The sequence below is a fragment of the Perca flavescens genome, chromosome 12 (assembly GCF_004354835.1).
Source record: "Perca flavescens isolate YP-PL-M2 chromosome 12, PFLA_1.0, whole genome shotgun sequence".
NCBI lineage: Eukaryota > Metazoa > Chordata > Actinopteri > Perciformes > Percidae > Perca > Perca flavescens.
Genome location: NC_041342.1, coordinates 18,724,061 through 18,744,163, shown reverse-complemented (window position 1 = coordinate 18,744,163; position 20,103 = coordinate 18,724,061). Strand labels below are relative to the sequence as shown.

General features: G+C 38.3%; 2 protein-coding genes across 2 annotated transcripts; both read right to left on the bottom strand.

Annotated features, from left to right (window-relative positions):
• Positions 1 to 885: 885 nt before the first annotated feature.
• On the bottom strand, positions 886 to 4,560 carry LOC114565213 (FK506-binding protein 1-like). Its single transcript, XM_028593118.1, has 4 exons — positions 4,438 to 4,560; positions 4,288 to 4,335; positions 2,933 to 3,045; positions 886 to 1,886 (listed from the first exon to the last, which is right to left on the bottom strand). Exons 1-4 carry the CDS (start codon positions 4,472 to 4,474, stop codon positions 1,758 to 1,760), a joined length of 327 nt encoding a protein of 108 aa, XP_028448919.1. The 5' UTR covers positions 4,475 to 4,560; the 3' UTR covers positions 886 to 1,757.
• Positions 4,561 to 8,344: 3,784 nt separating this feature from the next.
• LOC114565958 (MAM and LDL-receptor class A domain-containing protein 2) lies at positions 8,345 to 19,025 on the bottom strand. Its single transcript, XM_028594300.1, has 19 exons — positions 18,840 to 19,025; positions 18,466 to 18,663; positions 18,238 to 18,346; positions 17,101 to 17,223; positions 16,846 to 16,945; positions 16,486 to 16,645; positions 15,847 to 15,961; positions 15,533 to 15,676; positions 15,023 to 15,210; positions 14,529 to 14,694; positions 13,005 to 13,223; positions 12,342 to 12,520; positions 11,354 to 11,591; positions 10,958 to 11,117; positions 10,758 to 10,872; positions 10,020 to 10,140; positions 8,906 to 8,990; positions 8,699 to 8,774; positions 8,345 to 8,608 (listed from the first exon to the last, which is right to left on the bottom strand). The coding sequence occupies exons 1-19, from the start codon at positions 19,023 to 19,025 to the stop codon at positions 8,507 to 8,509; spliced, it is 2,784 nt and encodes a 927-aa protein (XP_028450101.1). The 3' UTR covers positions 8,345 to 8,506.
• Positions 19,026 to 20,103: the final 1,078 nt, after the last annotated feature.

The following is a 20,103-nucleotide window of genomic DNA, read 5'->3' as shown; positions in this document are numbered from 1 at the left end:
TGCTAATCAGCGTTGGACATTTTCTCTGGATTGAGTACTCTTACTACTTTACATTTTCGTGAGAATACTTCTGTTTTTAGTTAAGTAGCATTTTGGATGAAGGGCTTTAACTTGTAGTGGAGTATATTTACAGTGTGGCATTGGTACTTTTACAAAAGGATCTGAGTTCTTATTCCACCACTTAAATACAGGAATGAGACTTGGTCGGTTGAACACGTTCACACTTGTAAGTACTTGTGAGTACCAACTTAACAGCGACTAATCTCAGCAGCAGTAATTAAACCACACATCTTATTTGAGAAAGAGATTTAGGGTTGCAGTGGTCTGGCTGATTACTGTCAAGTGAACCTACAAACCAGTGGGGGGGCAGCTTTTTCTTTTCAAGGATTGGAATACTTCCTCCAGCCCGATTTGATCGATACCATAATACTATTTAACATAATTATTGTACCTCTACTTAAATAATATCCAAGTTTTCCGTTTTAAAAGAAGTAGTGATAAATTAAGTATTTTACCTGCTAGTTGTCATGTTTTATTAATTGGTGCTGACCCAGAGCAGAATCCAGTGTGACAATAAGTGTGAAAACATTACTAAAGCTAGATTTGGCAATCCCTCCCAAGCAAAGATTGACTCCTGCTGCCCTGCCAGTATCACAGGACACCAAAAACATTTCAGATGACTTATCAGTAGCACTGCCCAAAAAAAATGAAGTCTGACTACTCTAAAGATAACCAACCTTAAAATTCCCAAGCACGATTTGTGTCTAGAGAGATGCGCTCACAGGGAAAGACAAATGAGTAGCTGTTTATCACAATTACTTGTTCATAAGACAAAAAAATAAATAAAAATAAATCACATCAATGATGAGATAAATGAGGCATCAATATTGTTTACTTTGTTTTTAATGCAAGAATGCAATACCAACAGAAAAGACCATTTCTAATGGATGACACAAAATCAAACATTACCAGAAAATGTTAAGCCTGATGACATAACAAGGACACCTAAGGCCTTTAAGTTGTTATTAATAAAAAGACCCAAGAGTATAGTATAAGTGCCAGGATTCAAAATCTAATAGGAGAAAAGGCAAAGCATCTAAGCGTCTTATATTGTCAAAGTTTCAAGGAATCAACTCAATGCACCTTTTGAATACATTTATGCAAAAAAACAAACAAGCTTTTCATTAAAAAGGTGTTTCATGTGCATTTTTAACATTAAAAATCATTTTCACACTAATTAAGACAAAGGAATAACCACATACAGTATGAACAAGATGTTCTGTGCAGGTTTAGTGCCACTGGTTCAGATTAGGTGATCCATTTGGTTAAGATTGTTTTATGGCACAAATGAAATGTATTTTAAAAGAATTTTAATGTTAGTTTGTCTTTTGCCGTTATTCCATTATGTATCTGATGTGCTATCCAACAGCTGAAGAACAAGTCAAAGATTTATCAGACAAATGTAAAAATCGAGGCCACGTAAACCTTGGAAGAAAATCATATTTTGAAGAAAAAAAAAAGTCATACTATTTATTATTCTTTTTTTTTTTTTTTTTTTTTTTTTTAATCCAGGTGTCATTTTAGCACCAACAATACCACCGGAATTAGTCTAATTTGTCTCAATAATACCAAGATATCAGAATTCTTTCCACAATGATTTATTCATGTTTTTAAATGCTACCGACAGCACCTTTAATTAAAATTATTTTATGTCAGATGTTGGTGGAATGAGAAACTGTGAAGAGTAACCTTTAAATTCAACAAACACCCAGCAGCTCCACTTCAAAGATGAGAGTGGAATTTCCTGGGATGACGGGTGGGTATCCTTTAGCGCCATATGCATAGTCCGGCGAGCAGGTCAGCTTGGCCACCTGGCCAACGCTCATCTGTGGAGGAGGTGAGGAGATATTACATATTAGGTAATAATATGGCTCGATATTGAAAGGATGATCAGTTTGATTTAGTAATGCACTTCCATTAAGACTTGACAATATCAATATAACAGAGGCTGAGATATCCATTTAGTCCATTGTATGGGTCAAGTTCCAAAAAAAAAATTGGATCCTACATTTCCTATAATGCAAATGTAATTTGTTAGACCCTCCTTGCCTGATTGATCCTTACATCTTTCAAACTCCTGCCCCAATTTTGTAACTTGTGCTTTGTTTTACAAATTATAAGTCTCCAAGAGGCCAAGATGAGATAACCTTAATGACATCACCAGGGGATATTTTCAAACTTTGGAAAGCTCCCACAGAGCCTCATAAGACATTACACAACTAATCAATTCAAAGTCATACATGTGTAAAATGTCTATATTGTAAAATCCAGGTTTTATAACATGCACAACAGATTATTTTAAGTCAAAAGGTTATGTAGATGATATTTGACTATCAGCGGTTTTGAATCACAACATGAATAGTTACACTATTCCACGTGCACCTGTTGCAGTTTTCAGGACATACATACATAGTACAGGCCAAAAGTTTGGACACACCTTCTCATTCAATGTGTTTCTTTATTTTCATGACTATTTACATTGTAGATTCTCACTGAAGGAATCAAAACTATGAATGAACACATATGGAATTATGTACTTAACAAAAAAGTGTGAAATAACTGAAAACATGTCTTATATTTTAGATTCTTCAAAGTAGCCACTCTTTGCTTTTTTTGATAACTCTGCAAACAATTGGTGTTCTCTCAATGAGCTTCATGAGGTAGTCACCGGAAATGGTTTTCACTTCACAGGTGGGCTTTGTCAGGGTTAATTAGTGGAATTTGTTCCCTTATTAATAAAATTGTTTTATGTATGTAAGTATATATATAAATATAAAGACAGTACACACACAGAAGTCCTGGCACATTTTGCAGAAGGGAAATCTTGAATGGTCCCATTTTGGAAAGAAAAAAAAAAAGCTCCTCTCCTTACCTGAGCTACACCCTCATCCCAAGCACGAATGACTTGACCCTGTCCAATTTTGAATTTGAAGGGGTCTCCTCTATCCCTGGAGGAGTCAAACTTCTTTCCATTTGTCAGCGTACCTGTTTAACAACAATAACAAAAACTTGTTAGCCCTCTATGGTAACATTCTCTCCCCAACCATTAAGACTTGCCTCAAGTCTTTTTGCAGCACTTTCAATACAGTGTGACTGATTGTTAAAACACATCAGCCAGCGTACACAATGAAGCAGAATTTCAACAGGTAAAGGAATAGTTCTGGAGATGAGGAGATTGATACCACCTTAACGCCTATGCATTAACCCTTGTGTGGTGTTCATATTTTTGTTACACAGCCAATGTTCCCGGGTCTGGTGGACCAAACACATTATTAGGCTTTTAAAGCAATACAGCCATGACAATTTATGCAAAAATACTTAACAGATGTTTACTTTAGCTCAATTACCAATGATATATACATCATTTATGGTTCATATTTGCCATTTACCCCTGTGAGATCACATTTATGATCACGTTTTTTGTGAGAAAACAAGGAAATTCAATTATATAAAACAGTTGACCGTTGTACCGTTTGCAGTCATTGAAAATAAGTTATTACAGACCCGAACACAATACAAGGGTTAAATATGAAGCTACAGACAGAATACGGCTAGCTTAACTTAGCTTAGCACAAAGACTAGAAATAGAGGGGAAACCGCTAGCCTGGCCAAATATAGTTTGTTGCACTTCGGTTTTTGTACGGATTGAACAAACGAGATATGTCTTAAATGGCGAACATTGGGGGTGCTGGTAAGAAGATATTAACTTTGGACAGAGCCAGGCTATGAGTTTGCCGGCGCGCCCAGTCCTTGTGCTAAGTTTAGCGTATCTGGGCTCTATACGTTAGCTTCACGTGACTGTACACCAGAAAAAAATCATAGTATGGCGAAAGCATGGGGAAGCCTTCTTATACACGGTCTATGGGGGAAGCTTGTACTCCTTGCCTGCTCTGGTTGGGTTGGTTCGATTTAAGCAAAATTAGTGGGATTGGTCAATCAGATTTAGAGTAAGGCAGATAAGGGCGGGACATCCCTTCGCCATCCTGGGAAAAAAATAATACAATTTTACCGTACAGACATGACGAGAGTGGCATGGAGCCTCTCATCTAGCTAGCTAACGTATATCTCGACAAGAACGCGATAAGCCATTTCCCAAATGTGAAATTACACAATTTCTTTAACATTGCATTTAAAATCGACCAAACGTTTATATTTGAGTGGGTAATATTTGCTATGAATTTACTAGCTAGATAACCTTTGACCGATCAGCAATGAAATAGATCTTACCAACGTAAAGCACGGACACATTCTGTCCTTTCTTCGGAAAAGTCTTTCCTGAAAGAAGGAAAACACGTGGATTACAAAACAGCTACATTTTGAAAAGGAAATATATTGACTCAATATGTATTGAGTCACACGAATAAAAAAAAACCTTACCGTCTCCTGGTCTTATGGTCTCAACTTCTACTCCCATTGTTCTCTCTAAGTGGTCTTCCCTCCTCTCTCACACTTCCTGCTGCACGAGCTCTCTGCTGCTGCATCTTCTTCCTTAGTTTTATTGGCCGGCTACAAACCAACGTTTAAGGTGCATGCCGCCACCTACTGTACCGGAGCGTATGACATCATGACTTAAACAGACTAACACAAAAATTAATAAAACTACAACAACTTATGTTATAAGTTATAACTTAAGTTATATTCTGGATATTAAACCTGTTTTAATATTTAAATAAAACCTTTTTAACCTCTACTTGTTTCCCTGTATCTAACAGTCCTTTGATGCTCCACTTCATTCCCATATCTAACGTTACCACCCTGTCTTTCAATCTTTCTCTTTCTTACTGCTGCTTCTTCTCAATTATGTTTAATGGTGTGTGGCATCCTATTTTATACAGTCTATGGTGGCAGGTGCATTACCACCACCTACTATATGGATCAGAGTTCAATATTTCTCTGGAAGAAGAAAAAAAACCTCTTCATTAATCCATTTTCTTTCAAAAACTCAAACACGGCTTTATATTTTCCTTCTTCAATGCTAAATACATTTTTAAGATTCAATACTCCTACCCCACTCTTTTTCAGTTCTGTCTTTAGCTTTCATACTTCTGGCAGTGACAGATAGTCCTGATGGATGTCATTAAGGGCATTATTTTATTTGGAATTAATTAATTTAAATTGATTTTTTTCCTATTGTTTTCTCACCTCCCATTTGCTTCATATAGATGACTTCCTTTGTTTTCTTCATCCCAGTGAGTACCAAGGGGGTAAGCTTCGCTTCAGAACTCGAGCCATCATGGCGCCATTTTGTTGCTAACTGGCCATCACCTCCTGTTAGCATTCCGCTGACCGCCATTTTTTTTTTACATCACTTGACTGCGAATAACTTTACATCTGAAGCGTTTAAAGACTCTATTTGTCCGTTGTTTAGTTCCAAAGAAACACGACAATGTATAAAAGGCTTCATTACCTTGTACCTCACGTTATGGCTCCGTAGCAGACGTTTTTGTAAAAATAAGCTAACGATTGTGTCATAACCAAGTGACTTACTGTCGCATAGTAGAGGAATTACCGTATAGTACAGGAGAAGCTCGCAGGCAGTTTCGACTTACATGAGATGTTTAGGTTTAATTACTAATGTTAACTAGCATGTTATTGATCAATAATTAGCCTGTGCCCATGTTATCTCCTTACATACACCTACAGTCTCCGTATCTGTAAGATTGGGAATGATTGAGATTTCTCTTGGCACAGCTACCAGAAGACTTCCAACTTTCAGACACGTTGCTCACGTCACATTCTCTCAGTTGGAGGCTGCGCAGTAAAGCTGGCCATCACCGGAAAAGTGCTTCTAATAGCCTTCACTGGTCTCCGTCCAGAGCAACGGGGTCTATTGGTCCATTATATACTGTCTATGGTGAGTACTAGCCTCGTGAGACCGTCCTGATCTCGCGAGCTCCAGTTTTCCACTCGCAGATCAGTCTGGCATCTTGAGGCAGAGAAAATTTGGAGCCGTTAGCCAAACGACCGGGCCAATCAGCGTTGGTTTTGAGGTGGGTTAGGTGGTGATAGACCGATGGTTTATCCAATCTGTTAACCAGTATTATCAGCCAGCGGTAGCCCTAATTCTGTTAGCCGCTCGCTAATGCTTTTTTTCTCTTGGATCCTTCTTTTGGAATATGGTCCGGGAACCTGAAATGGTGCCTTTTATTCCTAAATTCTCGTTACACAAATGGCAAATATCCTTTACCGACATGTTGCTTGCATGCTGAGCTTACGAGCTATGCTTTGCCTGCAGCAGCAGGGGCGGGCTTGTGGTTGTATTTTCATACGCTTCGTGGATCTGATTGGTCGATTTGGCCCGTCTATCACCAACATAGGTGATAGACAGATGGTTCATCCAATCAAATAACCAATATTCCGCCCCTTCCCAAAAGTTCTCCAACGGAAAGTTCCCAGATGGATATGCCAAGCAAATGCGAAGCAATCCATCTGGCGGAGTCAGGTTAAGTGAGTACGCCAGGCAGTCATAATATTGTCCCTTATTACCATACAGCTTTAGATGCAGTTTTACTGAAAGCTACCTCCATAATTCTGTCCTGTCTCAGAGCTTGTTTTGGGAATCCCCTTTGAGCTAGGATCCACATAAACCTGACTGCTGTCTCTTTATGATGAAGTTTGAATAGTGATTCATATATTATATAGAATATATCTGTTTCGAGTCTGTGCATCAACCTTTTTATCTTGTCTTGCTCTACCCACTGCAATGCCATTACAATAGCCAACATCTCGACTGTATATGATGGTATATGACGGTGTTCTTTCCTTAAAGTTTATATTTAAAACGTGGGAGAACAAAAACAAACCTAGCATTTTCAGTTTTATGTGTTGTCCTAATCTTTCAGCAACTATATCTGTACAATTTCCTTTTCCTCTCTTTTTTTTATTTTCTCTTAAATATAAAAATCTAATGACCATATAAATAATTTTACAGTCTATGCTAAGGACACCAGGGGAATGACCATGCCAGGTAGCTCTTCTTCTTCTTCTTCTTCTTCTTCTTCTTCTTCTTCTTCTTCTTCTTCTGGTTTTAACTTCAGTTTGCATTCCTAATGTTGCACCACTGCCATCTTCTGGAGTTAGTTAACTTCTACAGTGTCCAGTATCTCAGATTTTCCTCATCAGTCCTGTTCTCATTAGTAAGCTGACCAAGAATCTTCTGCTTTCACCACACAATTTGTTCTTTACTCCTGCTCCTGTTAGCCCAAGTAATTTCTTCCATCCTCATATCCTTTCTCTCTGATACATACATTTAATGAGCATCGTTGGAGGGATCCTGATACTAAATAACTTGAATTTCCTGTAACCATCAAGCACGTTCTACAGTTTATGGTACCTGATCAAAAAACCCAATTGGATGCTTCCCTAAGTGTGCCTATCAGATTACTGTGTCCTATTCCTAACCTAGTCATGATTGTATCCTCTTTTCTGTTTCCTCCCGTTTCTCACAATGTCTACACAAGCTCTCAGTGTGTAATTTTCCCTGCTCTTCTGGGTGTGTGTCAGGTCTGTGTCTGCGTGTGGGTGCTTGCCTGAAAGAGAAAAATATGAGCGAGAACCGATAGGTGAGAACAAGCGAGAGGGAGGTGACTCTTTGGCATCAAGACAAAAATGTCAAGTAGTTGGGTAGATGAGGCGTTGTATTAATAGTGGAACTAATGCTGCATTCATGTGGTGTTGGAATAATCGGAAAAATGATTCCCCAACTGGGAAAATTCATATGAATTTGTAAGTCGGTGAAAGTTTTGCCATCCGACTTGCCGAGCTGGCGTCAAATACACAGTAACATAGCAGATGAATATGTTGGGTTTAGTGCAAACATGCGAGTATTGCATATGCATTTTTTTGCTCATTCTATGTAACATGTAATATGGCTTTAGGTTGTAACCGTTAGTTGCTGTCCATGTAGAGTGACCTAGATCAGTTAGAAAAGTTAACTCTAAAACAAGTCAGGTCAAGCAATATTTGAGTAGTTTTGGGGAATGTACTGGTGCAGCAACACAAATATAAAGCTTTAAACTGGAAATAGCCCCAAATACTGGAAACAGCTATTGTTTAAATGCTTTGAGCAAAATACAACACATCTTCTTAGTGTCAATGTTGTTTCCACATTATGACTTAAAGCGACATTATGTGACCATAAAATACCAGCATCAAAATCATTTTGGTGCTACTCTGACTTGTAATAGGCAGAATGGTGAGCAAGCAATGGTAAGCAATAAGAATGTTTATGTAATTAATAATCCAGTTGTCATTATTAAAACAAAAGAGTCACTGACACTTTCTTATTGAACTGGCATTATATCCTTTAATAAATATTTCTCAGAAAAATGCCAAAACCAACATCAATATTTCATCTTCTAAATAACTTTAAATATCTCTAAGAGCACAGGCAGAATTTACAAATTGGTAAATGATTTGTTTGTTTCACAGGAGTTATTAATCTGGACTAAGCATCACATGAAGCCACTGTGGCATCAGTTACATTTTGCGACGGATTGTACAGCTTGTTGAAGAACGAAAAGTCAGATTCAGTTCCATGTTGTGCATCCTGGGAGGAAACACATATATATTGTTTTTTATCATCTGCGCTCTATAAAGGCTGGACAAGATGCTTCATCAATAAATCCTGTTTACTTACATCTATTTTGCAATAATAGAGGTCAAACGCAGAGTTCTCTTCAACTGGGTCATCATTTATAATTGTTGGCCGATTCCTGAGACACACAAGCAGAAATGTCAGCCGACAACATAAACCAGCATTCTTTAGTGTTCTTGTATACATATATTACATATATTATGTAAATTATTTATGTATTTATAATCAACTGTGTACATTGTACTATACTTCCTGTTCAGCATAAAGAGGAATATGGAGATGATGACTCCAGCCAGCAGAGTCAGACCAACAGCCAGGCCTACGGACAACATGTCTGCAGACAGAGAAACATGATGAAAGCACAACATTTGACATCAACTCCTTTCTGACACTTTGTACACCTCCCATATGCACTGAGGCTTAGAAATACCTTACTTTTAAGCATTTCATTAGTAATTAATTGATTAGGTTGTTACAATATTAATGTTTCTAAAGAAAAAGGCTAGTCATATTCTATACTTTTCTTATTATCCACAAAACCCTCGAAAAGACCAAAACAAACAATTCATTTATCCGACTATCAAGTGTTGTCTGTGTAGTCAAAGCCAGATAAAGCCTATTCTTCTGGGCTCCAGAGGAAAACTACTAAAAACACATAAATGAGCTGCATCCTTGGTGTGTCAATCCAACATAAACCATTCTGCCGCTGTAAAGAACTAGTGCACTAATGCATATATTAATCTGCAGCTGAAAATAGTCTGTAACAAATTCATTATGCATTATTCCTCTTTGCCTAATGTTTGCTAAAAACTACAGTGATCAGGAACTTACATGTACTGAGCCTTTTTTTATAACATACATACATATATACATACATACATATATACATACTACATACTGTACATACCTACATACATACATACATACTTATACATAAATATAAAATTATTCATTCGTGAAAAAATTTAAGTAGGAAAAAATGGGCGTGGAGCTGAGTGCCAGAGATAGGGAATGAAAAAGGGTTAAACACATTGTTGGTTTTGGCCTTTCCATGGGATTTGTTGACAGTAAGACAAAATGAAATAACACCAGGCTTATCTAATAATGCAGACAAATATATTTTGAGAAAATGCTGCTAAAATGGGCAAACTTAGTGATTAAGTGTGTAGTTAAACCCATATCAGTGCAAAATAGCCATACATTCATACAAGTACTTGTTTACATGGATATCTAGATGTTTGTAAGATAAATTGTCAAACAATTCATAAGAATAACATGCAGTAGAACATGATTCTTTCTTTCTCATGATAAAGAATAACTGCAGTCTGTTCAGTTGAAGTAGCTAAAGAGGGTCTCAGGTTACCATATTTATCATCAGGAGGGTTAATGGGGGGCTCTGAGTAGCAGCCGCCAGGGAGGATGGTGATATCATCAAGAGCAACATCCCCACCTGTATTCATCCCCCTCTGATACACAAACACAAACTGTGACCAAAAAAAAAAAAAAAAAAAAAAAAGAGTTAAAATTCAGCATAGCAATCAGAAAATTCAGAATACACATGAGTAAACGCTGCTGTTATTGGTTAAAGTAAAATACAAGTTTTCATTCTATACTATTTTATCAGAAGAGTCAAGAATGTTAAAGCTTAATTTCTTTGTTTGAGTGTCATTCTCCTGCATGCTACTTTAAGAACAATAGCTTTAACTGATTTTCAGTCAAACTAGTAAATACAAGTGGTAGAAGAAGTATTCAGACTACAAAAATACTTAATAAGTAAAAGGCATGCATTATAAATCCTACTTAGGTAAAAGTACAGAAGTATTATTGGCAAAATGTACTTAAAGTATCAAAATAAGTTAGTTTTAACTACTTTATATACTTTTAGCTAGTTAAATCCAGTGGTTCCCAAGCTAGAGAAGAAGAAGACTCTTTTATCTAACGTTTTTTTGTTAAATGTCATTATTTAAATGTTATATAAATATAACCATGTCAGCAGTTTAGAAGTAAAATGTCAAAAACTCAGACATCTAAAATGTAAAAAAAAAAGACCTCAACCAGATACTGTTTTTTTAAGGGGAAAATATCAGAAGCTAATTATTACCCAGAATGCTTCTTTATGTTTAACAGACACCCTGGCCTCCTGCCACTTGTCTCCATTGTTTACTGTATCAATCCACTTCAGAATCCCTTCTTCGTTGCCACCAGTATGCATTTTTCTATGAGACAGGACAGCACAAGTTTAAATTGCAAATGTTATGAAAGTACAGTTCATTTTTAATGTTGCTACTCTCAGCTAGTTACCTGTCATTTATGTAAACTCTGAGAGTCCCAACGTGGTTGCCATACATGTGGTACCAGAATGTCAGACAGTGGCCTCTAGTGGACGGCTGGAACACATCACTGATCAGGAAGGACATGTCTCCCCACTCGCCCACTGAGCTGTCCACATACAGATAGTAACCTGGTGGAAATATGGCAAGATCACTCAAAAATAATGAGAGAAATGATATAGAGATATAGTCAACACATCTTCAAACAAATATTTACAGCTGGTATGCTGCACTAATGTCCATTTCTTACTTTCCTCCTGACTATAAATCCTTTCTCAAGTTTCTGTAATTCTCTATAAATTGAATTTAATCACACTCACATCCACCCTGTTCATAGAACCGCAGAGTTACATGATTGTATTATTACCGTGTGTCGAGTTGGTGGTGTGGTCAACACTGGGTCCAGTGTTGGGGTTTGGGGAGGCTCCTCGGCCGCGGAGCCAGTCCCCCTGGTCGACTCTTCCTCCTAGGTTGCTCCAGCTACACATGCTGCTCTCAAAGTCACAATGTCCAGGAGGAGGACAAGGAGCGTCTGTCAGCTGTACATCATCAAAGGCCATGTCTCCCTCCTGGGTGGGGCCGGCCTTCACACCTTCCACCACGATCTGAAACACAAAGCGTGTAATGATGGAAACTGCCTGTTGTAAATATAAATACAGTACAGGCCAAAAGTTTGGACACACCTTCTCATTCAATCTGTTTCTTTATTTTCATGACTATTTACATTGTAGATTCTCACTGAAGGCATCAAAACTATGAATGAACACATATGGAATTATGTACTTAACAAAAAAGTGTGAAATAACTGAAAACATGTCTTATATTTTAGATTCTTCAAAGTAGCCACCCTTTGCTTATTTGATAACTCTGCAAACCCTTGGTGTTCTCTCAATGAGCTTCATGAGGTAGTCACCTGAAATGGTTTTCACTTCACAGGTGTGCCTTGTCAGGGTTAATTTGTGGAATTTGTTCCCTTAAAAAAGCAAAGGGTGGCTACTTTGAAGAATCTAAAATATAAGACATGTTTTCAGTTATTTTACACTTTTTTGTTTAATACATAATTCCATATGTGTTCATTCATAGTTTTGATGCCTTCAGTGAGAATCTACAATGTAAATAGTCATGAAAATAAATAGGAAACTCATTGAATGAGAAGGTGTGTCCAAACTTTTGGCCTGTACTGTATATAGTTTAATATCAGTGTTACAGAGGTCATCTTTGGTCTCATTAGACCACATTTTATTCTCATTTTGAGACAGCTTAGACTAAAAACATCCAAAGGAATGAAGAAATGTTATAGCAAAAATGACTCTGTATTATTACCAAACTGTTTCGGGTGGATCTTCGTGACTTACCCTGTAAGGCTGAACCCGTGGCAGAAGTGACGCCTGAGCGAGCCTCCACATCCGGCCCTGGTCTCCTGTCTGAGAGAAAATCAGAGCACGCTTCCCTTCTTCACTCTGCTGGTAAATGTTCAGCATCCCCATTCCTTTGCCATACATGTGGTACCACAGCTGCACACAAGCTCCTTTGCCTGAAGGGCAAGAGGAAGGAAGACACATCACAAGAAATATCACAGGGATTACCCAGAGTGTATTTCAACACACGCCTTTTGCCCCTGTATACTTTAGACCACTTAAATGTCCAGATATTTGTGTTTTGTTGTAGAGAAAAGCTGTGAATGTAACTAAGTACATTTACTCAAGTACTGTACACATTTGAAGTACTGTACTTTATTCTAGTAGTAAGATCTCAGAGGAAAATATTATACTTTTTTTCCACTATACTGTATAGTATATACTGTAATATACTATATTTATTGGACCGCTGCACACACACACACATGCATGCACGCACGCACCCACGCACGCACGCACACACCCACACACACACACACACACACACACACACACACACACACACACACACACACACACACACACACACACACACACACACACACACACACACACACACACACACACACACACACACACACACACAGGTGACTGTCTCACCTGCAGGATACAGTGGTGAAGACATTTTAGCTGTCTGCCCTGCGCAGTCGGCAGTAGAGGAGGACAGGTAGTAGTAATGGCCCGTGGGTGTGTTGGTGGTGTGGTCGCTGTCTGGCCCAGTGTTGGGATTGTGGGCAGAGCCCGACTGTCTGACCCAGTCAAAGTCATCGGTGGTCTGCTGCTGCCAGTTACAGCTCCCCTCCTCGAAATCACACATATCTACAGGGTAATGTTTTAGAAAGCATTACAAAAAGTATGCATACATTTTCAGAATAACTCAAAGTTTAGCACTCAATAAAGCTAAAACACTGCGTATGGGACTCAATCTAATTGGGGTGTTAAACAAGGCCTTTACAGGAGGTTACTTACAGTGCTTTTAAAAAAAATCTCTTGCATTTATGACTTTGACTTCCTGTTTTGCTGTGGAATTTCTAATCCTCTGTCTGCATGTTGTTTATATGTACTTTAGTCTGTATGTACTTTGTACTATTGTAATATATCTCTTCTCCTCTGCATGATTCCTCCCAGTTTTATTTGAGTAATTATTTTCTTTAAATCCTGCACTATCAGGAACTTTTTCTTGTTGTCATCAAATTCCCATGAAAAAAATTACGGCAGCAGGACGGTGTCTGTGGGATCAACTCAAAATAAACTACAGTACTCTTCAAGACGTGGCTAACAGAACTCACCTCTGTATTACATATGGAGAAAATCCGATATGGCATGATCGACAATCTTAAAAAATTCTACACAATTTGGCAGCCATTCTTAGACCATCTTGCTCAATTTGATGGAGACCTTGAACAGTTGTGAGATTCACAATATGCCACTCACCTCTTCTTTGATAAACTCAGTTTTTTTATTTTAGAGAATCAGTGATGTAAGGTTTTTTTGTTTTTATTTATTTATTTTCTCCTTTTCTTTTCATATTGCCATATTATTTTACTCCTAATCTTTGCCCTTTTGTATTATACTACTTTGAAAACACTTAATAAACATTGAAAAAAAAAAAAAAATAAACTACAGTGCCCGTGTTAAGCTTAATGAAGGAACAAGTCATCCAGTGCAACAGTGTGGCTCACAAATGTGTTTTAATAGTTTGGATCTATTCATTGTTGGTGTTGGACCTTTCTTGGGTTTATTGATGATTAGAAAAACATACAATATAACCAGACTTATCCGTTAAATGTAAGTGTATGAAGACATCCCTATCTAAATAAATAAGAGATAAGGAGGGAGACAGGAAACATTTTTTACATTTCTTTCCCCCAAAGTATGCAAGCCTACTAGAGCAAGTAAAGTTTCACTACTTTACTACAGCAAGTAAAGTAGGAAGATGTGGTTAAGTGGATATGATTCACCGGGAAGAGACAATGGTTCTTGTAAATGTACTATGACTCCCTCGTTTTCTAGTTATTCTACTCATTCTTCTACTTGCAAAATGGTTACATACTATGTCTAGTCAACTGAACTAAGATGTTAAATGTGTTTTTCTGTGATATGCTCCAGCAACAGTTTTATTACCAGAGGCAGGACATGGTCCACTGATGAGGGACATGTCATCGATGGCTATGTCTCCTGCCTTTCCCCCCACTGTAGCCTCCAGAATCACTTGGTGGACCCTCTGCAAGGTCACATGGCTCTGAACCAGCAGCCACACGTCCCCTTGATTTCCTGATTTTTGCCACACCTACAGGAAAGACAGGAGGCTGATTCACTTGTCACAATGAGGATGTGAGGAGGTTTGTGCAACACTGCAAAACGCAATGAAACTGTGCAACTTGCACTCATTATACAATGCATTAATGTTATTTTGCAATCAGCATTTCACAACTATGTGAAACGATAATAACAGAGAAAAAAGCCTGTGGGAGCAGTGACAAATATTTCTCAATCCACCTCACAGCCGTTTTTCTGACTTATGTGTCCAGACTCAAAGAAGTGGCCTTCTCTGACCTCTGTTATCTCTAATACATACAATAAACTAAGAAAACTACTTATTTCATGCATGTTTTTACCAATGTTTTCTTCAAGGGATTAGCTGTTTGTAGAAGCATCCTCAAGGAGCCGGCAGTAGCTCCGAACATGTGGTACCAAAATGTGAAACAGTATCCTTTTTCACCAGCAGGTGGCAGCAGCGAAGACTTCAGTTGGGCCATATTTCCCTTAACACTTGGTGGAGAACTCTTGATGTAAAGGTATTTCCCTGTTTAACAACACAGACAGTGATTCTAAATGTTTCTGAGAAAGAAATTTCTACTTGCGGTCAGGAATTCAAGCAAAGAGTAATTTTCATCTTTATGACTCTTCTCTTCTTGTGACACTATGTTTCCAGTAATGGTCACTTCTGGCCACAGTGACAGTGGCAGTTACAAAAGCTTGCCTTACAGGAAAAAATGTCAACACTGGCAATTATGTATTTTCTGTACTAAATGTAATTCATTAGTGGACAACACTACTATTTAGTTTTTTGTATTATGGTTTAGGAGACAACTTGTCTAAAGTCTATAGTCTGGAATAAAAGTGACCTTTGCCGGTAGTGTGGTCTCCTGCAGGCCCGGTGTTGGGGGTCTCTGTGGGACCAGACCTGCTGAGCCAGTCCAACTCATCTTCAGCCCCCTGAACCCAAACACACAGATCATCTTCAAAAGAACAGCCCCAGGCAGACAGAGCTGAGGAGAGAAACATAATAAAAAAAAAGAAAAGAGATAACTTTTCTCCTCAATGCTCTCTCCTGTACGTTTTTAACAAAGTGGACAATTTATGAAGCATGCCACTACCACTACTACTACTACTACTGTCCTATACATTCACATGTAATATTGATGGAAACCTTACTTACCTGGTGGTTGGTATGATTTTTCACAGTTTAGAAAAGAAATATCATCCACAGCAACAATGTGATCTCCAGCAGTAGTGTCTGTCTGAGTCACTTTATTCATGCTACTGAACCAAACCTAAGAATAGAAATTATTACATTTATAATTTTAAAGGATTAATTTCCTCGCAACAAAGGAAACATTGCATTGCACTTTAAACACCCTGCACATATTTTGGAAAATGTTTACAAAAAAATGTACACACCATCCTCACCCTCACCCTAACCTACTGAAACTACTGATATTCACATCCCATACTTTTTCTGTTTAGGGTTTCTTAATTAATTGCTTTGTACAACAAAATTGTCTCCCATTCTGTCATGGCCTTATGAGCCAGGCTGTGACAGTAATATAGCTACAGTCAATTGAATGCAGTCCATTACAATAATCCTGGTGATTGTGAAGGCCGTATCATAATTACATAGTTCACATGATTTTCATGCTCATCAAACCATGCAGTGAGCCCTCGTGCCCTGTATGCAAGCCTCTTCATCCATAATGTTTCTATATTCATTTAATAGTTTGTTTTCTTGTCACTCGTCAGTATGTCCCTTTCATTTAATTAAAGCCTAACCGTTCTCAATGGATACACAAGCACATACTTTATAAGGCTGCTGGTGCAGACCGAGAGGCAGATGCTCTGGGATCCAATGGGAGACAGTGTTGTGACTGCGTGACCACAGGATTGCTTCACCCCCCTCAGCTTGCTGCATAAGCACTCTGAGTGACCCAGCACTCTCTGCACTGATGTGGAAGTGAAACCTGCGATCAGGAAAGAAGGAAGGAAGAAGGGGAGAGTGTTGGCTTGGGAAGAGAGTTGCATGGTAAAAAGACTAGGGCAGTGGGGAGCATTGAGCAATTCATATTTTAAATATTCAACTATGTATCGAATCAAATATTTTACAGACCATAGGGATGATATTAAGAGAAATGTGGCCATCAATGCCGTGGTTATCACTTACACAATCTGGCAGTAGGAGGATGAAGGGGGGAGTGGGGGACTCTGAAGTCTCGCTTCACTCTGTGTGGACCCCTGACTGAATTTCACTCTCATAAAGTAGCCTGAGCACGAGGGAAAACATCCTGAATCAACAAAGTTGACTCTTAAACATGCCGAGTGTAGTTTTTCATCTAACATGTTATCTCTTATAGCCTTGTCTTGTGGGACCATTAGAATCAATAAACTATTCAATCAATCTATAAGCCACTAGAATCACCTGTGTCTGTAGTGTGATCAGTTGGCGGCTCAGTGTTGTTACTGGCTTTCTGTCTCTGCCACCTACTCTGTCCATCACTGGTGTCAGCCCATTGGCACTGGTTACTCTCAAATGTGCACCGGCCTGAAAGTTTAAGGCAAGGCGTGAGTAATACTGCTGGGGAAAAAGGGAGGTGAATATCGGTTCATGAATCACATGCTTTTGAATTTTTCTTTTAAAATAATCTGCTTTTGTGACATTTTGTGCAACACAGAAGAAGAAAAGTCTGTCGCTAATATGATATAAGTATGAACTTTAAATAAAACTTGGTCTTGTGGTATAGTTGGTTGACCTCTCTGTGAGTGAACCAGTACAATCATTTTATATAATTAATAATTATATAATATAATTTCTCTTATCTTAACAAAAAAAAAAACATTTCAAGATTTGGCACAGCTGTCAACACAACTTACTTAACGTTATTTTGGTGAAATTAGAAAGTGTTGTTAGATTGTGGTGAGCAAAAATGTATGTAATAAAACCACACTTTTTGACTTTCCTAATCATTTTCTCATTATGCATTATATCTGTATAACTAATACCTCCGCCAAGGAGGTTATGTTTTAGGCTTGGTTTGTTTGTTTGTTTGTTTGTTTGTCAGCAGGATTACAGAAAAACGTCTTGCTAGATCTTCATGAAACTTTATGGAAGGATGCAGCATGGGCCAAGGAAGAACACGTAACATTTTTGAGTGGATCCGAATCACAGGGCGGATACACTTATTTAATTATTTTACTCTCGTAATATTGTGAGATGCTGCATTTATGTGGTTTCCAAATAATTGGAAAAATGAGTTCCCCTCTGGGAAAATTCACACTCCATTAACATTGTGAGATAGGGCATGCCTTGGCGGAGGTCTGCGCTCCCTGAATTCCCTTCTAGTTTTATGTACATTCATTTTGACTCACATGCTCAACTTCTCTACTCTACTCACAACTTCTTTCTCCCAACTTAAAATAATGAGACAGAATTACCACCCATTTTACTATCTAGTAACCTGCTAATGATTCCACCTGAGGAAAAATTGAATTGTTATTGTAAGATATTGTTTGCTGCTGACAAAATGATAGAAGTCAGTCAAAGCAACAAGCAGCTCACCACAGCCATCCTCGTCCTCCCCCTGTGGGCAGTCTGGATGATAATCACACTGTAAAGTAGCTGGAATACACACTTTTCCGGCTGACCGCCAACAGAAAAACTCATTATCCTGCAACACCAAAGAAAGAGAACATTATTTTATTATTTTAAACAGGGGTTTTTTATGGATTACTTTATGTTTCACAGAATTTACTTTTGCAGGCATGAGCTTATTATTAAGTAGTGTACCTGACAGGGGTGGGTTGGTGCAGTTGAGCTTGAGGCTGGAGAAGTGGGTGTGTTAGAGGATGTAGGTGGGGCAGAGGTGGTTGATGTATTAGGCAGTTTGGTGTTCTCAGGGTCAAATAAACACTCCTTGGAGAAAGAGATGTCGTCCAGCGCAACCAGCCCTCTCTGACCATCACCTTGCTCATATCTGAAGACAATCTAAGAAGGAGGCAATCTTAAAAAAATACATTCTGACCTTGTTGCTACTTTTTACATCTGTTTTTAATCAGTGATAAAACACAACAATCTGAGGACGTTTCTCATAAATGAGGCCCTGGTTGACTGAAGCTCTCAAAATTAATGTAATTTAATTAACTGTCTGTGTCCTCACTGACCTGGCTATTGTGTGAGGAGGAGAAGGTGAACTCTGCTCTCTGCCAGCTGTAGCTCTGTGAGTTTTCCCTGAGCCATAACACAGCGTCGTCACTACCAGACTGTAGCGTCCTGGACTGGGCTGTCAGTCTGGCTGTAGCATCATCCAGGCTGAAGAAGAAAAATCTCACCTTCGTGGACAGAGTCATCACAGTGAATAGATGGACAGAAAAGAAGGTGATGACATGCTTTAAAAACAGTAATTAATCGATTGTTTTTATCTAAATAAGATGAACAGTCTTATGAAATGTGATCAACCCTGCAAGGGTGTTTATTAATGTACTGTAAATCAGACACACACACACACACACACACACACACACACACAGCAAGGTCTTACTGTAACATATTCAGAAGCGTTTAGACATTAATTATTTGTGCTGTGCCAGATAAGTAAGACAAAAAATAGAGATTGAAAATATTGTTGTAATAACTTTGGTGATCCCTTAAGTTTGTATCTACCATCATCAGGTTTAAAATTTGAAATCCATTACTTTGGTTTATGGCCAAGTACCTGTAAAACGTATGACATTCCCAACATCCTCAGCTGTACTTTGTGTTGAGTGCCTATCAGCAAATGTTTAGCATTCTAACAGACTAAACTGAGATGGTGAACATGGTAAACATTACACCTGCTAATAATTAGCATGTTAGCATTGTTAGTCAGGCTGTTAATTAATTACTTAATTAATTAATTAATTAATTACTCAATCTCTACGCCTTGTTGTCAACCTGTCAGGATGAGACCCATGTTACTGAAACTTGCACACATTTAGTCATCTCTTTCATAAGACTTTAAAATGTAATATGCTACATGCACCTATACTCACAGTGCAGTTGGAGCTGGGTAGCAAAGTTTTGGAGAGAATCTCTGATGACTGACCATTCGCAGTCAGGTGAGTCCCAGGTATGACATAGTGACCTGTATAATGAAATTAGAAAGTGAATTAAAGAATATTAACCATGTAGTGAGTTATTCAGAGTCAAGACCCCTGAGGATTATCTCAATGCCAAGCAGCTCAGAGAGTCTAATACCTGCTGCAGAGTTTTGGGTGTGATCTCTGGGAGGCCCATGCCAGGCTTCCTGTCCTTTGTGTTGCGTCCACTCAGCTCCAGGTGTGTCCACATCACTTTGCGCCCAGAAACACAGGCCTTGTTCAAAGTCGCAGCGCTCCACAACACCTTGTTGCTCTACATTTTTATTATTATCAGGTAAAAGGGAGTAAG